Source organism: Argiope bruennichi, chromosome 8 (genome assembly GCF_947563725.1).
Source record: "Argiope bruennichi chromosome 8, qqArgBrue1.1, whole genome shotgun sequence".
Lineage (NCBI taxonomy): Eukaryota > Metazoa > Arthropoda > Arachnida > Araneae > Araneidae > Argiope > Argiope bruennichi.
Genome location: NC_079158.1, coordinates 65,851,283 through 65,870,991, shown reverse-complemented (window position 1 = coordinate 65,870,991; position 19,709 = coordinate 65,851,283). Strand labels below are relative to the sequence as shown.

General features: G+C 28.4%; 1 protein-coding gene across 2 annotated transcripts in view; it reads right to left on the bottom strand.

Moving 5' to 3' along the window:
* Positions 1-18,257: 18,257 nt before the first annotated feature.
* LOC129981845 (dentin sialophosphoprotein-like) overlaps positions 18,258-19,709 on the bottom strand; it is a 74,924-nt gene continuing 73,472 nt past the window's right edge. Inside the window, exon 8 of one of the 2 annotated variants that reach the window (XM_056092869.1) lies at positions 18,258-18,712. In XM_056092869.1, coding sequence (XP_055948844.1) covers positions 18,662-18,712 — 51 coding nt within the window. In that variant the 3' untranslated portion in view covers positions 18,258-18,661. The remainder of the gene's footprint in view (positions 18,713-19,709) is intronic. The other variant, XM_056092870.1, reaches the window with a different exon arrangement.

Sequence of the window (19,709 nt, the reverse complement as noted above, 5' to 3'; positions counted from 1 at the left end):
TAGCATTTAATATATACTTCGTATATATGGGAAAATAAGAAGAGTAAATTTGACATAATCGAACGAGGTTGAAGCTAAATAAAAGTATTGCCTTTTTATTATTTTTTATATTTGTTACAGGCTTTTATTTAATTCATTTCTTTCAATTTCTAATGATTGAATCTAGTTATTGATTTTTCATTTCATCTCCTGTTGCAAATCTGTAATTTATATAATATTACAATAATACAACATTTTAGAATATAACAAAAATACAACATTTTAAAATATCACAACAATACATTTTAGAATATCACAACAATACATTTTAGAATATTACAATAATACAATATTTTAGTTTTTATTTATAAACTAGTCGCCTTTAACGACTAGTTGATTTATCAAGATTATAGGTTATCTTTCATTTCGGTTAAAATGTTTAGATATAACTTCATATTCATGATACCATGAACTTGTCAGACACTCAAGATATGTTACTTTAACTGTACATATGCTCTTCTCATTATGTACGTGAAATTATGTACATGTAATTTTGTAATGAAGACCACTCCTATGACATCAAGGCGGTACTAAAAATATAAAGATATGATTCATCTGCTTCATTCACTTACTTACTACATTACTTACTTATTGTCATTTTATTTGTCTCATAAACTACACAGATACTTAACAAAATCCTTATTTTCTTTTACTTTCAGTAAAAGAAAAAAACCACGCAATCAGATAATTGATGAAAAAATGAAAACGATTTCAACTTCAAGATAACAATATGATCTATTGTTGGAAATAAAGCAAAAAATATTATGGTTATATATGGCAAAATGCAGGAAAGTTTGTTAGAAAATTAAACGAATGTAATTGAAAAGATATTTCTTTTGATTTTTGTGTACATTTTCACCTTCAAGGTATAACTATGCCAAATTTTGTAGCTGTTAATCAAACGATCTGGTTGTAGAGCACTAACACACACACACATTCACCTTTATTATTAATAAAGATTAATTTATTAATATTTTTCGCTAAAGGAAAGTACTCACCATTACTGAGCCTGAGGGGAAAAAATTCAATTGCAAGATTCCATTATAATCACACAAATAAGTTATAAAATTTAAAGTTCAGAATAAGAAAGTAATAATTAATGAAAATAAAAAAAAATAAATAAAAACTTCTTTTTATTATTCTATTTAAAAGTAGAAAATATATATATATATATATTTTCAAAAATATGAAGATCATAGAAAATTATAAAATGTTTAAGATTCTAAAATCAAGACGATAATGATATTAAATCATAATAAATATCATAAAAAAGATCGGGAAATATTCTGTAAAAATTACAATACACCATGAAGATGACGATAATATCAATTTATTTAGAATCAGCGTTCACTATTTTACGATTTTTCTTTGACTTCCAAATTTTAAAAAAAGAAAACTATTCCTTCGTTTATTATTTCACAAACAGAAACATGTCTTTTATTTATTTTTTTATTAATAATTGTTTTCATAAATTGTTCATGTTGGAATTAATAGATATCACTTTTCTAATGCACTTTTGTTTCTGAAAGAAAAATAAATAATGTTTTTTTTCCAATTGGAATTGATAAATTTATTACATATTATGCTATCAAATAAAATATGCTGTAGAACTTCCATTATTTCATTTTACACCAGTCGACAGGATAGATCAGATACCTTCGATACAAATACAAATATCGAATATGAAAATCAAGTGTTCCAAGGTTTTTTCGGAAACCATGTATATGGTTCCAATTTTTTGGTGGCAATTTCTTTCTTTTCTGTTTTCAAGAAATTCTTTAGAATATTTCTTTACAAGCAACAAGATATAAAAAATATCAATTGCAGCATATAGTTTACACAGAAAACATATTGCTTATTATATTTTTCTATGGACTCAGTCTCGAATAAATATCATTCAATAGATAGTTTGCAATTGTATCTACGAAATATAAGATCTAGTTTTATTTCCAAAGAAATACAGCGCAAAAATTATTATTTTTGAGATTTATCGTTCTCAGGCCAATTTTAATCTCTTCTTTTGGCATGTTCTTCGTCACACAGCAGCACAAAAGAAAAAAAAAAAAAAAAAGATGAGAATTTGAGAAAATGTAAAGAAAAAAATGAACGAGTTTTATGGCGTATTTGAGGAAACCAAGGCAGGAAATTTATAGACAGCGTTGCGTAGCATCGTAATTCTCGCCTTTGACTGTGACTGTGACTTGTACATTCTGGCAGTTTTATCACCCTAAAAAACTCTGGGAAATCGCGAAGGGGCAATTGCCCGTCACTAGAAAGCGATTTCCTAATTTAATAAAGAAGATAAACCTTATCTCAAAGTATCGAGGTCTAAAACAAGTTTGGATAGTAAGTTAATGAATTTTCTGAATAATACGGAAGTAGACGTGAACCCCAAAAGATTTATAAATATCTTCGCGATGTTTTACAAAGAAAAGGTCGTATTGGAGTTCCTTCAGTTATAGTAGAAAATTATTAGATGCTGTTGTGTAATCGTGAACTATCCACCATTTTATCGATTTCAGATTTAGTTCAGCTGTGAAGTTCGCCTTACAAATTTGAAGTAACTGTCGCTCAAGTGACGTAGCGAGGGAAAATGGCGCTAGTATAATAGGTGGGGTTTTTTTCCCCTTGTTGTTGTTTGTTTGTTTTTATCATGTAAGAACATAATTTTTTTTAAGCACCAAAATGCAGAAAATTGGCGATTTATTGGTTTTAAAACATCTTTTTTTTTTTTTTTCCTGCTTTTAGGTTTATTAGAAAATATCACATTTGATGACTTATCGCCAATAAATAGTTACAACTTGGCGCGTATGTCCGCTATGTATCCGATTCTCCTGTCTGGCCTATAAAGAGCAGGGTTCTAAGAAGTTATCGTCCGAAAAAGAACAGAGAAGAAAATGGGAATGAGCGGAAAACAGTGAGGAGAGGCATCGAAAGTTATATATTATATATATATATATATATATATTAAATGTTCTAACCAGCAAAAAAGTTCTGGAGCTCAAACGATTTTGAGATGGGGAAAAAAAAATAAATCCTTCTCTAAATATCGACACATGCATGCACAATATGATAGCCACGTGATTGTTTAAAACCGGTTTAAGCTGGTTTTCCAAGGAGGAAAAATTTGGTCTCGAGAAAACAATTTTAGAAATCGATTGATTATGAGATGATTATAAAACATCGCTTTTCTAAATGTTGGTGATTGAGAAATAGGAGTAATGTGAGAACATGATGTTTTACAGTGCGCGAAAAAAGTATAAGGACAACATGTAATTGCATGAAAATATGCTTTATTTCCATTTCACCTATATGAACTTTTTATATTTCTTACTTCTGCTGCATAAGTTTGTGATAACACTAATACCACATAAAAAACATAATTTAGCTTCAAAATATTGATTTTACAAAATTTAACATTAAAGGAAATACGGAAAAAATTATAAGGACATGTTGTAAAATACTTAAAAAAATGTTTCAATAATCAAGAAAACTACCTTTTTTTTCACTCACTTGAATAAGCCGAGAGGTCATAGATCCTGAAAGATCTTTTAAAATGTCCACACATGTTTTTTCCCAAGCGTCTTTGATAGCGACGACAAGATCTTGTATACAATGATACTGTGTGCCATTTTTATAAACTTCTCGGGCTAGAAGTCCCCATAAGTTTTCGATTGGATTAAGATCGGGACTTCTCGCCGGCCAATCAAGTAAATTTACAGAATTAGCTTCAAACCAGAGTTTTGCACTCATAGAAACGTGTATCGAAGCATTATCCTGCTGAAAAATATAGTCCCCTGAAGTAATTAGTGGCACTTCAGATAACAAACTTTCTCCTAACATATGAACATACCTGTCCGAATTCATTTTACGGTTGATAAATACAATTGGAGTGGTTCCATTTGCCGCAAAAGCGCCCCATACCATAACCGAGCCACCACCATATTGACGCCTGGAAAACACTTCCTTGGTCTTTCGCAGATCATACCAAAAATAACGAAAACCATCAGGTCCATCAAGATGGAACTTTTTTTCGTCCGAAAAAATTACATCAACCCACTTTTGACCAAGAGAAAAGTATTTTTTGGCAAAGTAAACTCTTCTTTTCTTATGATGATTTGTAAGAGGGGGGCGTGATACTAATTTCCTATAAGAAACTTGAGGATGTTTACTCAAAACATTTTGAACAGTCCTTGTTGAGCATGGTAAACTCAAATTTTGTCTAACTTCATTTGCAGTTTCTCTTTTCTCGCAAGCTCTCCTTACAATCATTCTTTTTTGTCGACGAGTGAGAATTTCTGGTCTCCCAGTTCGCTTTTTCATACCATACATTCCAGGATTTTTTAGAAAATTATAAACCACAGTTTTATATCTCTTGATTCTTTTTGAAATTTCCCATCCACTTAATCCACATTCTCGAAAAGCAACAATTTTTCCTTTTTCAGAGTCAGAAAGTTGAGTTCCTTTGGGCATCGTTTAAAAATTCACACTGAAAGTCGCCGAGTGGGAAATTCTTTTCGCAAATGAATCTTTTAACTCGGAATTGTCATTTTATGCTTTCAAATATGCAAATTTTTAAATAATTACTGGAGAAAAAGCAATGTCCTTATACTTTTTTCCGTTTTCATTTAGGTTTAAAAATCAAAATTTAAACTTTAGCAGATTTAAAATTGAAAATTTTAATTACTTTACGCATAAAATATTTTAGTTTTACTTCTATTTTTGCTGCGAGAATTTGCATACGATTCTGTAAACAAGGCTTCTAGATTTGGCGATTTTTCGCGTGTCCTTATAATTTTTTCGGGCACTGTACTGTCGGATTGACACCAAGTGGCTTAAAAATATAATGTTCTCACATAATAACTTTAAATTTACAAAAGCATGTTTTTGTTTTTTGTTTTTACTCCATTAATGGCTTGAAAGTATTGAAAGTATAAACATCGTCGAGTCATGATATTATTTTTCCTTCTTTTAATCATATTTTTCTTGAAAAGTAACATAACTAACACACTAATATTTTGTCTTTATGTTGACAATCAAGATTGGTGCTCGGGGCATCCATAACTCCCCTCCGTTGTTATAATGGATTGCTTTTCATCTAGTAAAATACTTTGGAAATATGCTCCCTTAAAAATTTTAATTAGTTGATACTTTTAAGCTGGTATTCTATCTATAAACTGAATGATGCGGAAACCATCACATGAAAAAAAAAAAGAAGAAGAAGAGGAACTTGTACTGCAAATAGTTTTGAAATGGAAGGATTAAAAAATAGTATTAGCCTAGTTACTTTGTAAATAACTTTACAAAGTATATAAATTATATGATTTATAAAGTGTTAAAACAATAATAAGAATTTTACAAGTGTAATAGATCAAGTTAGAATCTATTTCATTAGGTTCACCTCGTCTGGAGGTCAAAATAACTGTCGCAAAATATTGGAACAAATTTTAAAATTTTATCGCACTGGAGGAAAAAAGTATTTTCTTAAATACAATACTCGAATAAAAATTTACTTTTCAAAAATGTTGCATTTAATATTATATACTTTTGTCTGTAGAATTCAATATTACAAATATTATAGAATCTAAAAATATTTTTCTCAAATTATTATCAGATGACGTCATTCATAGGGAATGAAAATTCTTTAAAATCGACTCACAACTAAGTTTATAAAACAATAAGATATTATGAAATTTTATATAAAGCGAAATTAAGAAGAAATTCAGAATTTTAATGCATCAAGTAATGATTGAAAATTCAATTACTCAATTCCATATGTACAATCTTAAAAGAAATCAAATTTAATACAAAGCATTTATAAGAAAAAATGAATATTTAACTCCGTTTAAAATCTGTATGCGCGTTATCCTTCGTTTTGAATTGGCAGATGACAAAACCGACTTTTGAGCTTGCACTGAACTTTCCAAATTTCCCCACCACGATTCCCTGATTCCCAAAGATCAAACTATATTGTAGAAAATCAGGTCTACTTAAAACAAAAATTAACCAGCAGGAATGGTCTCCCTAAACTTTCTCGCATACTGTCTAATAAACTTCTCGTGCCAGAGAACGCTTTACGCGCAATTGGCGCACATTAGTTATAACTTTGGCTTGAATTTAGCTTTTTTAGTAAATCTATTGCGTCATCCTTGGCGAATTATCTGGTGTTTAAGGTTTATGTACACACTTGAAACTTCGAAAATCGTTCAAAATATCGAATATTTTTTTTATTGCTTAATAATGTTCTCTGATCCTCTAACTTTCAAACGATACCAAGATGAAGTCAATATTCGAAATATTTCTCGAGTTATAATTATTTTTCTTGAGATTCTTTCATTAAAAACTCTAGTTACGGTTTTTTTTAAACTCATTTTATGAAGAATGATATTTTCCCACTATGTTGCTTCATTCAAACAATCATAACTCAACAAGAAATTATCCAAATACAATTATTTATATATCAAAATAATCTGTATGAAATAGCGGATGTTTTGTGCCTCAATCAAAGAGATATATATAGAAATAAATTTTTAATAGCTATTTAAAAGTTAAAATGACAGGAAAAATCTCTGTTTTTCTATACATCGTTGATAAAAAAATTGTTTTAAAAAAAACTATATATTTTTATAACTTGATTGAGGCAGACAACATGAAGACTAATATTAGGCATCATTTCCAACTAGAATTGTGTGCCTGTACAAATTAGAATTTAAGATATCATGTTTCAAAAAATAGGCTAATTAGCTCATTAAATATTAATTAATAATTAGTGTAATATTAATTAGTGTAATATTAATTTTTCTCACTGAAATGAGTTTAAACATATATTAATAACCTACTGTGAAAAAACTGGATTTTTAAAATTAAAATTTAAAAAAAAATCTTCTAGTGTGTACGTACACCTTAATAGTATCCAAAAATCGGATTTGTGTTTTAATTCGATTTTTCGCAATCGATTGGAACAAAAATGTCACAGAAAACTTCACTTGTAGTCACAAAATGAATATATTTAAGTCATTGCGTTTTTAAATTATTGATTTTGCATGTTTCTAAACCGACAGACAGTCAACCCGAAATTGAATTTGGCTCAAAATTTGATAAGCACCTACACTATAGATGTTAAATCGGTGTACCGAATTTTATCTAACTCTCTTCGTTTGGCAATTGTTGCGTTAACTTATATTCGAACAGTCAGACAGACGAACTTCCTCCGAACTGATTTTACTGAAAATTTGATTGAAATCTACAAATTGGGTCTAAAGATCATATACCAAATTTCAACCATGTAGCTCAAAACGTTTCTATGTTATTTTTGTCGCAGACAAACCGACGTTTTTCCAAAAATGTGTTTTCCGAATTCAGGGAGGTCTAAAATGTGGAGATTCGTCAAAATCTCGAGTTGGAATATTTTTGACGATTACTATACTTTTTCCATACGACGCCTACGAGAAAGTAAAAATATAGGTAAAACCAGTCTTTCATCGATTTCCCATTCTCATTATATACGGAAGAGATTTGCTTTAATGAATAAATTAACGTACCGAAGCGTTGAAACTTACTAGATTAATCAAATATTAATATCTCATAGACGACTGAATCTCAGTCATTAACACCACTTAGAGATTTAAATTATTCCTTTACATCTAATCTAATTTGCAACAGCATATTAATGCCTTTGCATATTAGTTTCTCATCTCTGAAATTAATCATTGATAATTCGTTCTTCAGAAAATTCGTCATTTAAAATTTATGATGAAGTAATTATTCAACCGTGTCAGGAGGAGTTGGATATAAATTGACTAATTTCCTAATTGAGTAGTTATATCTGTATCAATTCTAATTTTTTTTTCTTTTATGTAGTATAGTGTATATGAAATGGTATTAATTTTGCTAATAATTCATTTGTTCTTTCTGATACATAAAGAAAAAAATGTTGTAATCGTCAAAAATCTCAAATTTTAACGAATTTCCACGTTTTAGATCTATCTGATCCAGAAAAAAAATACATTGTCGAAATATGTCTGTGAAATGTATGGAATAATATGATAATTAAAAAAAAAGATTAGACAGGTAAAATTTGATATCACAACGTAATTTATAACCAAGGCTAATAAATACGATTAAATGAAATTGTTTTTGAATTGTAAGAACTCACTACAATACAATTCAACAAAGGATTTTTCGTATAGAATTTCAATCAATTAAAATTTAACAGAAATCTTATTATTTATTTATTTATTTGCCTTAATAATTTCAAAACACATAAAAAAATATTTTTACACCATTTTAAAATTTAAAATATTAACTTTAAAATCTCACTAGATATTTCATATTGTAAAAAATATTTATTAATTACTTTTTGTCCCGTACCCGAAACATTCATTTTTTACATCTCAACTCTAAAAAGGAATAATTTTTTCCCAATCAAAACAACCCCCGGGGGGGGCGGCACCTCGAAATGAGGATGAGATGCTTCTGGTACGGTGATTAGATCCTCCCACCCTGGATGGTACACAAAAAGGTGGGGGATCAGGCTCCTCCCATCGATGATGGAACGTACTTCCTTCGAGAAGGGTTGTACCATGGCCGGTAATGGCCCTTAAGACTCCACCACAGTTCCCGCCAGTGTTGCTGTTGCGGCGGTCCGGTCATTCAGTTTTCTTTATCCGTGTGCCTTCGGGCGGGTCAGAGAGTCAGTAATATGACCTTCCCAATCAAAACTCAAACAATTTTGTTCCGAATTTTTTATATAACGCGTGTATATTGACGAATTCACTTGGTATTTACATCTGAAAACAGTGAATTACAGACATTGTATTATATAAATTCCGAACTCATACTTTCAAGCTTCTCAAAAAAAATCATTAAAAATTTTCAATAATTAAGGTAAAATTGTAGTTTAATTAACAATTTCTACTAAGGAAGATTTTATTTTGCAATTTAAAGGCTGCTCTTTTTAGTTCAGTAAACAGTTATTACGTTTGTATAAATTCTTTCTTTCTTTTTTTTAATTCATGTGAAAATCTCGATTTTTAATTACTATTAATCAAATGCAAGGGATTCGTCGCCAATGATCATATGATAGATTCAGTAAATCACTAAATATAAATCACTCCAATGATCAATATTTCGTAACTATTGTTCGCTAATATCATGCAGGGCACTCGCGACTTTATCCGAGGTCCATAATTTTATGCTCAAGTTGGGAAGCGGATAACACTTTTATTGCGAAAAAGTTTGGAGCAGATCACCCCCACCGGTTTTGAATTAGTAATTTTCCAAGTTCTTATGAATTTTATAATAAATTATATTGGCCCCCTCAAAAGAAATCCTAAAAAATAAATTTCAAAATTCCTAAAATAGATTATACATATTTACTTTACGCGGTATTCCATTTTCGATGGCACATTTTTACTTTCACAAGTCGGTCCCATTCATGCAATGGCATCTAAGATTATTGCCATTCTACTAAAGAAAAATCGAAAATTAAGAGATAAATTCAAATATTAAAGCAAACGATAATTTCAGGTGCTTGTAATGATTTTCAAACCGCGTTTCAGAATTTGACAACATGAATCTCCTTTTAACAAACCTGCCTGACATATTATTCTAATCTGGAAAACAAATAAAATGAAAAAGTCAATTAAGCACCCTCGGAAGAAGGATAGCGGCTTAAGAAGAAAAACGCTAATGGGAAAATCCGATACTCGATATAACCCGAAACAATCCGGAAACCCCAAAAGAAGAGAAAACAAATGCACCATTATTCAGTATCATGAATGCTTAGCTACAAAAACAACCAGAAATAAATTAACTTTTTCATAGTTGTCATTAACTAAACACATCGCCTCTTAAAAATTCGGGTTTGTCCCTTTCATTTCCATCTTCCAAATTTTTAAGTAATTCATAATATGGCATTAAAAATGCATGTTTCAACATGATTTTGCCTACGTTTATGCAATTAAACGAACTCCTCTGACATCAGTAGAAATCCTCTAAAAATATATATCCACATTTATGTTTTCGTCTGACTTTTTACTTTCTCGTATAATTAGTATAGAGAAAATATATTAATCGTCAAAAAATTCGAAATTTTTTTTAAAGAATCTCCCAGTTTTAGACCTCTACGAGTTCGAAAAACACATTTTTGGAAAATGTTAGTCTGTCTCTGACAAAGATAACTCAGAAACGACTTGAGCTAGACGTATGAAATTCGGTATATGGCCTCTATACTAAATCTATAGAATTTTGTCAAATTTCTAGCGAACTTCATTCAGATGAAGTCAATCTGTCCGACTATTCGAAAATAAATTAACTCGGTAACTAAAAAAAAATGAAGAGAGCTAGATAGATGAAATTCGGTCACAGAATCAATATCTGTAGTCTAGAAACTTATCAAATTTTGTGCCAAATCTGTCAAGGGTCTAACCGTCCGTACTTTTAGAAATATGTAAACCTGCATTCTCATTGCTATGAAGACGACTCTGTGACTCGCCGAGAGTTATCGATACGTCCCGCAAGCCTAATGGACATTGCAACATGACGATTCCGAAAACACGGTTCGCATAGGTAGTCCAGACCCTGCCGCCTGATTGGTTTGGTTCCACATGCAATCAGAGTACCCTATTCTATGCTAGAGTGGGCTGTTCCTCTTCTGAAACAGTTATTTTCGTGTCATTGTTTTTTGGAAATAAAACATCCATTTCAAACTCCTTCCATCTACATAATTCACTGTCCTGACGTCATTTATGCACTCGCCCTCACTCCAACAGTATCTTATCGAGCAATTCTTGTATATATATAAATCTATTCATTTCGTGTATTTCGGAAACGGCTCTAACGATTTGGATCAAATTTTATATTTAGATAAAGTTTTGCTTTTTAAGCTTATCTATATAGGTGCCTTTCTTGAAAAAACATGATTTTACACACATACACACACAAAAGCATTTTTTTATGATTAACTCAGTTTACAGTTCAAGAGATGGTGCCATAAGCTGAATTTAAACAAACCGAGGAAAACATGAGAGCTTCAATAAAAATCTTATACCTTTAAACGAAAAATTCTTATAATTATATATATGTATATGATATTTTAAACTCTAATTTCAATTTAATTAATTTCCACGGTTTTATCTTAATTTAGCCCATTGTAACTGCATTCTAAAATATTCTCTTATTTCCTGATCGCATTCCACTTTTTCTATTTAATTAATTCAAGAAGTTTTGTAAAATGCTTAGGGCGGCAATTCACACGCACCGCGTGACGGGATAGAAAAATGCCCAGTAAACACATCCATGTGTTTCCCTTACTTGTGATTGATGTCTGAAATCCCTATCAGTCTCTTCACTGTCTCCAAAACTGCCTTCTGATTAAAAAATTATATGCTTACATTATATATATATATAAACAAAGAGTCGACAGGATAGTTTCCTGTGCAAAATTTTCAAATGAATTAAAATTAAATTACCGAGTGGAGAGGAAATTTGACTTTGCGGTACGGCTAGTCACTCGCCGTTGCTTTGAAGATGGTTTCGTGTTTGTTCGGTCGCGTTTTCTTGCGTGATGCAATAGCTCCTCGCCGACACCTATGGTTTTTCCCCCGGCTACGCTTCTCCCCGACACTGATGTTTCTTGCACCCGAAGTTCCGTTGCTACCGGCTGCCTCCGGTCACACCGTTCTACGGCGCTGAAATTTTTCGACTCCGTTGATATGCCCAATTCTATGCCCTAAGTAACCTGTGATCTCATCCGACCTTCCAGCTCTGCCCTTGGGTTTGTGCTCCATATACCATCCTGCTCCTCTCCTGTGAAAAATTTATTCATCCAATTTCGAATATGTAATTTATGTGCTACATTATCATGAAAAAAATAATAATCGCCTACTTTACTCTCAAGTTCTGCTCAAAATTGGCTTTTGTGAATCATCGAAAAGGGAATAGTGTTTAAAAAACAGAAGTCTCCATCAACTGACCCAACGAATGAAAGTCAAGATTTATATTCTGTACTTTTAATTTTATTTTGAATTGCAATTTTCAATTACAATATAATTGCAAATAATCTTTTCATATTGTTATTTAAAATATTAAAATTAATTAAAATATTAAATTTTTTTCTAATCTATTATTTAAAATTTCTGCATAATATTAAAGTGTGTTGAATTTGGAATTTATTTATATGCGAGCAAATTTAAGAAAAATGATTTCCCCACATAAATTTAATTGATGTAACTCCATGGTTTTAAAATTAAATAAATAAATAAAAGTAATGACACATATGAGAGAAATTTAACGAGTACCTCAGAGGAAATTTGTTACACCTCTGATTGTAATTAAATTATACTCTGGTATTTATTGTGTCAGAATGCTTTTATGTTTTAATATGCATACCTACCTTGTGAATGAAAAAAAGTAACAGACCAAGGTTTTTATATACTGCATAATGGCATGTGACAATCAGAATAATGTAGTAATACCTCAGGGGAAATTGTTACACCTCTGACAGTTATTAAGCTATCCTCTATTATCACTGTGTCAAAGTACTTGTTTTTAGAAAATACAAATATTTCTTTTTTTTTTATTTCTCTTTCAATTACCAATTATTTTTTATATTATTATTTCTCAAATATTTTATCATAAGAGTATTTTGAGTCTTGAGTTTGTTACATTCATTTACAAGTGTTTTGTTTGAAATCTTTGAATCTTGCATTTATTATTTTTAGTTTCAAGTATTTTTTATGAAAACATTCAATTTTACAATTATTTTTAGTTCCACGTTTTTCATTTGATATTTTTGAATCATGCAATTATTATTTTCATTTTCAAATGATTTATATGAAGGTGTTATTTCTACGAATTGATCGAGGAACTATTTCATGATTAACTTTCAACTGTCATGTAAATTTTATCATTCATATTAACCTAGATGAGAACAAGTTGTTCTTGTGTACATATAAGACTGTAAATAAAGGAATTGTCTGTAATGCTACTCTCTTATTTGATCAGTCAGGATCAAGAAATTACATGCTATATAATCCTAATTTACCTCTTCATGTTTTCTATGGTGCATATCAAGCAGCCATTGGAAGTGTTCTAAAATAGCCTTACTTTTCTGGCAAATTACATCTGGTATCTTATCATTCTAGAACTTTACGCTTTTATAAAAAAAAAAATTATTGAATAATTGAATTCAAAAGTTTAGCAATGTTAGATGCTCTTGATAAATTTCAATACTATTTACAAGAGAAACAATTCATAATTCATACTGATCATTCTGCCCTCATTCGGCTTAAATATGTTAAAAATTTGTCTTTCAAGCTAAACATATTTGATTTTGAAATTAAATATTTAAAAAGAACAGTTAATGTTGAGGTTCATAGGTTATTAAGGCATCCTATTGATCAATATTTCCAGCATCCTGCATATTTATTTGAGTTGGATGAGATAAAACACTATCAAAATTTAAACAATTTGGATAACACTAAATATAAAAATATTACTAATGTACTTGTACTAAAAAAGGAAAATCTGTTAAAAATAACCTTACCTGTTGCACCTTTTCCACTAGCAAACAATTTAGGCATCCAGGTACTCAAAAAAGTGAAAAATCTAATTACTTCCCCAATGTTATTGGTCTCGTACTACTCAAGATATTGTACTTTTTATAAAACACTGCGATTTTTTTTTTAACAATAAAATTTGCTTTTCACAGGCTGTGCCACTTCACAGATCATTTAATAAAGAAAAATATTCAACTATTAAATTAAAATATATTCTAATGAAATATTAAGAAAATTTTCACATACGAAGAAAATGATTCAAAAATAGTGGAAAAAATTACCAGATATTCCAACGAATCATCAGATAATAATAAAAGCTATATGAAAATGGATGGTAGCAATATGCAAAAAGTATTTCTTATTCAGAAGTCATAATTCACTTTGATTGTTAAATATTCCACTAAATCAAAATATTAATAATTAAAAAATTTTGTATCATGTAAAACATATACAGAATAATTTATATAAAATACTTTCTGTATCATGTATATTAGTGTTTTATATAAAATACTAACATGCATGGAACATAACTAACAGATATTGCTTTTAATACTATTGTTGAATGACAATTGTTAAATGTAAACAAACTGCTGTATGAATGTTTCAATGAACGTCTTTATAGATGCTCTTAACTCGGTGTTTCACTAATTAATGGAGATTCAAAATATTACTTGAAATGCTCTGGAGGGAATTCGCTATGTTACCAAAAACTCCAATCAGTCAGAGAAAATATAAAAGAAATAAAAAATTAGACGTCAAATTGAAAGTTTAATTGGGTACAAAAATAGACTTAACCATTTCCAGATGGGCTATCATTATGAATTGCCAATAGAATGGTTATTATCTTAGAGAATTAGTTTTTGCATTATCTTGAAATTCAAAAAGTTTACTTTTTTAACCTGTTAATTGGGTATGATGAAACATTTCATTGTGAAAAGAGTTGAATACAAGTTCATTACCTGATTAACAGGTTAATTATGGAAATTTCATTTCCATACAATTTTTCTTTATTTTTATTAAATTTTTTATACTGTACAATCTTTAAAAATATGATGAAATACAAATTCATCCATCAAAATATTCAACTGCATGCATTTGCCAATATTTAAATTAAGATTTTTAAAAACTGCTTTCTTTGAATATTCACTCCAAAATAGGATTTTCACTTCTACTTTTATGTTATAGAATATACACTTTTTAATTTACATCCATAATAATTTGTAGTATATTGGCCCAATTCATGGTTTTCAATCATATCAAACTACAAGGTGAAATTTTTAAAAATATATCTCATATTTATAGTTTAACTCTTATAATTAACTTTAGTTTTTAAGTCAACTCTTATAGTTAAAAACTAAAGTTAAGTCATAAATATTTTATTAGTGCTAAATCCAACTTTTAGCTTAGTTTTCAGTTTATTTTCACTATTCATTGTTTTCTTTTGAAAAAATGGTATCCACTAAATCTCTTCTTTTGATCTGTCATTTAATTTAAATGTTTTTCTAAATGACCAAGAATTTAACTGAATTTAATTGCAAAAATTATTTCGGAAATCTACTCTCATGAAAAGGTATTATAAATTACATATAATAAAGTAAGATAAATGCTAAGGTATTGATGAAAAGATATTACTGCAAATCATTAATTTTCATTTAACAATTTTTTTTAATACAAAAACATTTAGAATAGATTATTTACATGCCACAAATGATGAATTCCACATCCAGTTACAACTTCAGGTAATTCTGTATCAATTTATAATGAAATCTACTAAATTTGCAATTTGAATTCTTTTTTTGTGTGTCTATTCTTTTATGGGAATTTGCTTCAATTTCCTTACATAAAAATTAAATTTAAGAGCATCTTCATGAGAAAGCAGGTTTTCAAACTTAAGTAATCATTTATTTTTATTGTAAATTTATTATGTTTTGAATATGAATCATTTTTTAAAATTTTGTAACATATTTCAAAAAATACCTTTATTACTTTTTCCTTTAAAAGTTACTATCATTCTCAAATACCCTGCCCCCCCCCCCAACAATCTGTATGTTTAACAAATAAAAGTATAGTTAAGATATATTTTTAAGATCCTTTTAATTCTAATTAATTAAATAACAAACTATAAGTTAAAAATTGAAAAAATATTTGTATTTCTAATTCAAAACATTGTAGCATGATTATGCTACAAAAGTGATTTGTTAAGTGATTTTTTAAATTTAGTGCTAATTATACAACAGCAGAATACATACAAAAAATGTACTCAATATTATCAAAATGTGCAAGACTTTAAATACAGTAAATACAACAATAAAAGATATTGTTTTAAAATTACTTAAAACAATTTTTTTAAATGATTAAAATTAGAGGAAAAACTATACAGAAATAATTAAAATAAAGTTGATAAAACTTAAAAGGGTTTCTCATCCTTTTTTTCTAATTTTGAAGTGGTGTAATAGTGGTTTGTGTGTAAAATAATATACAACAACTTTCTTGAGGACACACATTAACATTCAATTGATTTTTATATATTTTGAAAAACCCTCTTAGTGAACACTTTATGTGTAGAATCTGGTATCTATAAATTCGACAATCTGCAATGTAGAAAGTTGTTAATAGTCTTTCCATCAGGTATTGCATGATTGGATTTATATTTATCACATGTGGAGTTTATAAACATTATTCATTAAAAATCTGGAATACTTGTTTATATCATCTCTGCTTCCATTTTTTCAAATTCAGAAAAGCATGTGAAGTTATTTTCAAAACTAATACCAAGCAAGTGTACATAATTTAGCTGAATTATTTATTTAATAGATTTAGCAGAATTATTTATTTAACAGATATCAAAATTGGCTTGAACTGATAAGTATTTTAAACATAGTTTAAAAATTATTTAGAAAATCAAAGCTATTCTACCTTACAGAATTTTTATTTAAAAACTGAAATAGCTCTAGTTTTTTTTTTTTTTTATCGTTTTTAAATACATATAGCATAAAAATGTATGGTAATACAGTACAAATTTTTATACTTATCAAAAAAATCACGGGAAGTATTATCGCCTGAAATATAAAACATGTAAATTGATCAAATGCAACATTAAAAATTTTTGTGGTATTCTTTGTATAATTTGATCTTATCTAAATTACATAATCAGTTTTGAATAAATATAAATTTTTAATATTCACCGTTGAAGTAAGGAATTTATGCTTGAAGCTTTATTACAAAAAGTTATATTTTTCTCAATTAAGAAGACATCTAAATATATATAATATATAAGACTAAGAGTTTAAAATTTCTTTTTTTTTTTTAATTCAAATAGAGACTATATCTAAAAATATTCCAATTGCAATCAAACTTCTCGATATTGAATTGGATTCATGAAAATCAAATATGATATACATAAAAACACATATTGCAAATTTTTCATCAACTTTTTAACAAAATAATTCAATTTCAATAAATATGTAAAATTTTTATATGAAATTAGTTTTGACATACCAAAATTTTATTCAAAATAGGCTTTAATACAGGCTTTTAGAAGCTAAAGTGAAGATTAAAAGATAAAAATTAAATCTGCGAATTTCCAATTAATTTCAACAAAATAAATTCTCCTTGCTTATTTTGAAAAAAAATCGCAACTAAAAAAAAAGCAAAAAGAAGTGCAATTTTAGCATTCTTAATAAAAAATTTATACAAAGTTTCAAAAAAAAAAAAAAAAAAAATACTGAAATTGGTTTTTGATTGATTCAAAGAATAAAGCCTAAATACTATCATTCATAAAAATTGCTTATTTCTATTTTTTTCCCCTTAAACATGTAAATTTCATGAAATTTAAAATGAAAAAATAATTATTATTCTTAGTTCTATAAATCAAATATGAGAAAGGCTTAAGAAGAAAAAAAGTGGAACTCCATAAAATAATGTATTAAGTCAAATATAAACACAGAAGTAAAATAAATATAATTAATTGAATAAATTTATACAAAAAGTGCTTAAGTTAATAAAATTATTTTACAGTTATCACATTAAAGAAAATAAATCTCGAGAAAATCGATTGATAAAATGCCATTCAATAAACACTGTAATCCTCATTTCTGTAGAAATGTGCCATATTTGATTTTATATTATCTATATATATTTTTATATATATAGTTCAATATACATATGATTTAAAAAAATAATATGATGAAAAATTGTTAAAACAAAGCATCTGTAACTTATTTTATAGAAATGGATAAAATTTTGAAACTATACAAGGAAAAATAGTACTGCCATAAAAAAACTATCAAAATCGACAAATAAAAATTCTAACATCAATATAAAAAGCAAATGTGATTAAATATTTAATTGTTAATATGTTTAAAAAATATTCATTTGGAGAAAATATAGATAAGATTACAAATGAAGCGTCCATCTTGTATTTTTTATCCTATTATGTATTAACTGTGCAAATCATAATAAAAAATATCTCTTAAAAATGTGTTTTGAAAAGAATTGAAAATAAAATTTAATAGCATTACATACTGCTGTCAACACCAATTGCAAATGAACAAATATTTGGCTTCACATTTGTGAAACAAAAATTTTATTAGTTCTAAAAACATCCACAATTACAATATTGATTACATAATTTTCCAATATTTTATCAATTCATTCAAGTATTAATTAACTAATAATCACAGCACATATATTGCCTTTAAAAGTCAAAAAAAGAAACTTAAATTTTTTTACATTTTGAACTTTTTTGCTTCTTGCTCATGAAATCAGTTTTACATTCCATTCAATACTCTTTAACAAGGAGTTAAAAAAATAATAATAACTAGTCTCCTTATTTTACATAAAATAAATGTTAATTATTATTTTACAAAATTTTATAACATAAAAATAATTTGCAGTATGAGCTAAAATATGTTAATGAAAATTTCTCTTAAAACTAAATAAAACACAAAAAAAAAAAAAATCAATTTCTCAAGAAATTTCATTTTTTAAAAAACTTTTTTACATTACTTTTTTTTATTTTAATAAGCACAATTCAGGAATGTCTTTAACTAATGTATGCATATTTATTCTTCCAAATTCACAATTACTCGGCACACAGGACATGTGTGGTTGATCTGTAAGAAAAATAATCAAAAATTAAAAATTTTCAAAGGCCATTTTAAAAAAGAAAGCAAGGTATAAATGTTAATTTTTACATTAAAAATAATATCCTTTTTCTATACAAAAAATTGCTGTTTTCATGATTTACTAATTTGTACATATGCTCACAATAAAATCATACAAATATCACAAAACACAAATTCATTCAATATTTACACAATAATATATTATGGAAACGGATGGCAAATCTTGCCAATCGTTTCCGCAGACGTCGCCAATGGCGGCCAAACATCACACCTTTCCCCCAAGATAATGATTAATCTCAATTTAATTGTTATCTGAAATTAGAACATTTTGTCCACCATTGTGACGAGCAGCCGAAACATTACAATACAAATATGTTACATATAAGTTCAATAACAAGTGATAAAATTTAAGAATTAAAAAATTTACATACATATGCTAAAATTATAAATGAAAATACTATTTACAGTCTTCAGTAGAGACAGGCAGTCTAGACAACGCATCTGCATTCACAAGTTTGCTTCCTGGACAATGCTCTACATCTAGGTGATACCTCTGCAAGGCAAGTGTCCATCGTTGCAACTTTAATGACTGCCGAGCATTTTTAACGATGTATGTTTGTTAGGGGATTATGGTCACTGATGATCCTAATAGAAGCTCCGAAAATCCAAGGTTCGAATTTCTTAAAGGGCCATACTATTGTGCAAGCCACTCTCTCTATCGTTGGCCATTGAGTTTATGCTCGAGTTAATTTCTGACTCGCATAGCAGATAGGATATTGCTTTCCACTGTACGTGATAAACATGCTCCAATGCCTATTTGAGATGCATCTGTATGGATAAGGAAAGGCCGTTCCAGTGATGGCGCATGAAGTTCTGTAGTTTTGAAAAATTTATCTTTCAGTTCTTGAAAGGATTCTTGATGCACTTCTTTCCAGTCAAGGACTTCCAGTGGTCGTTTCTTCGTCAATTCTGGAAGGGGATGAGC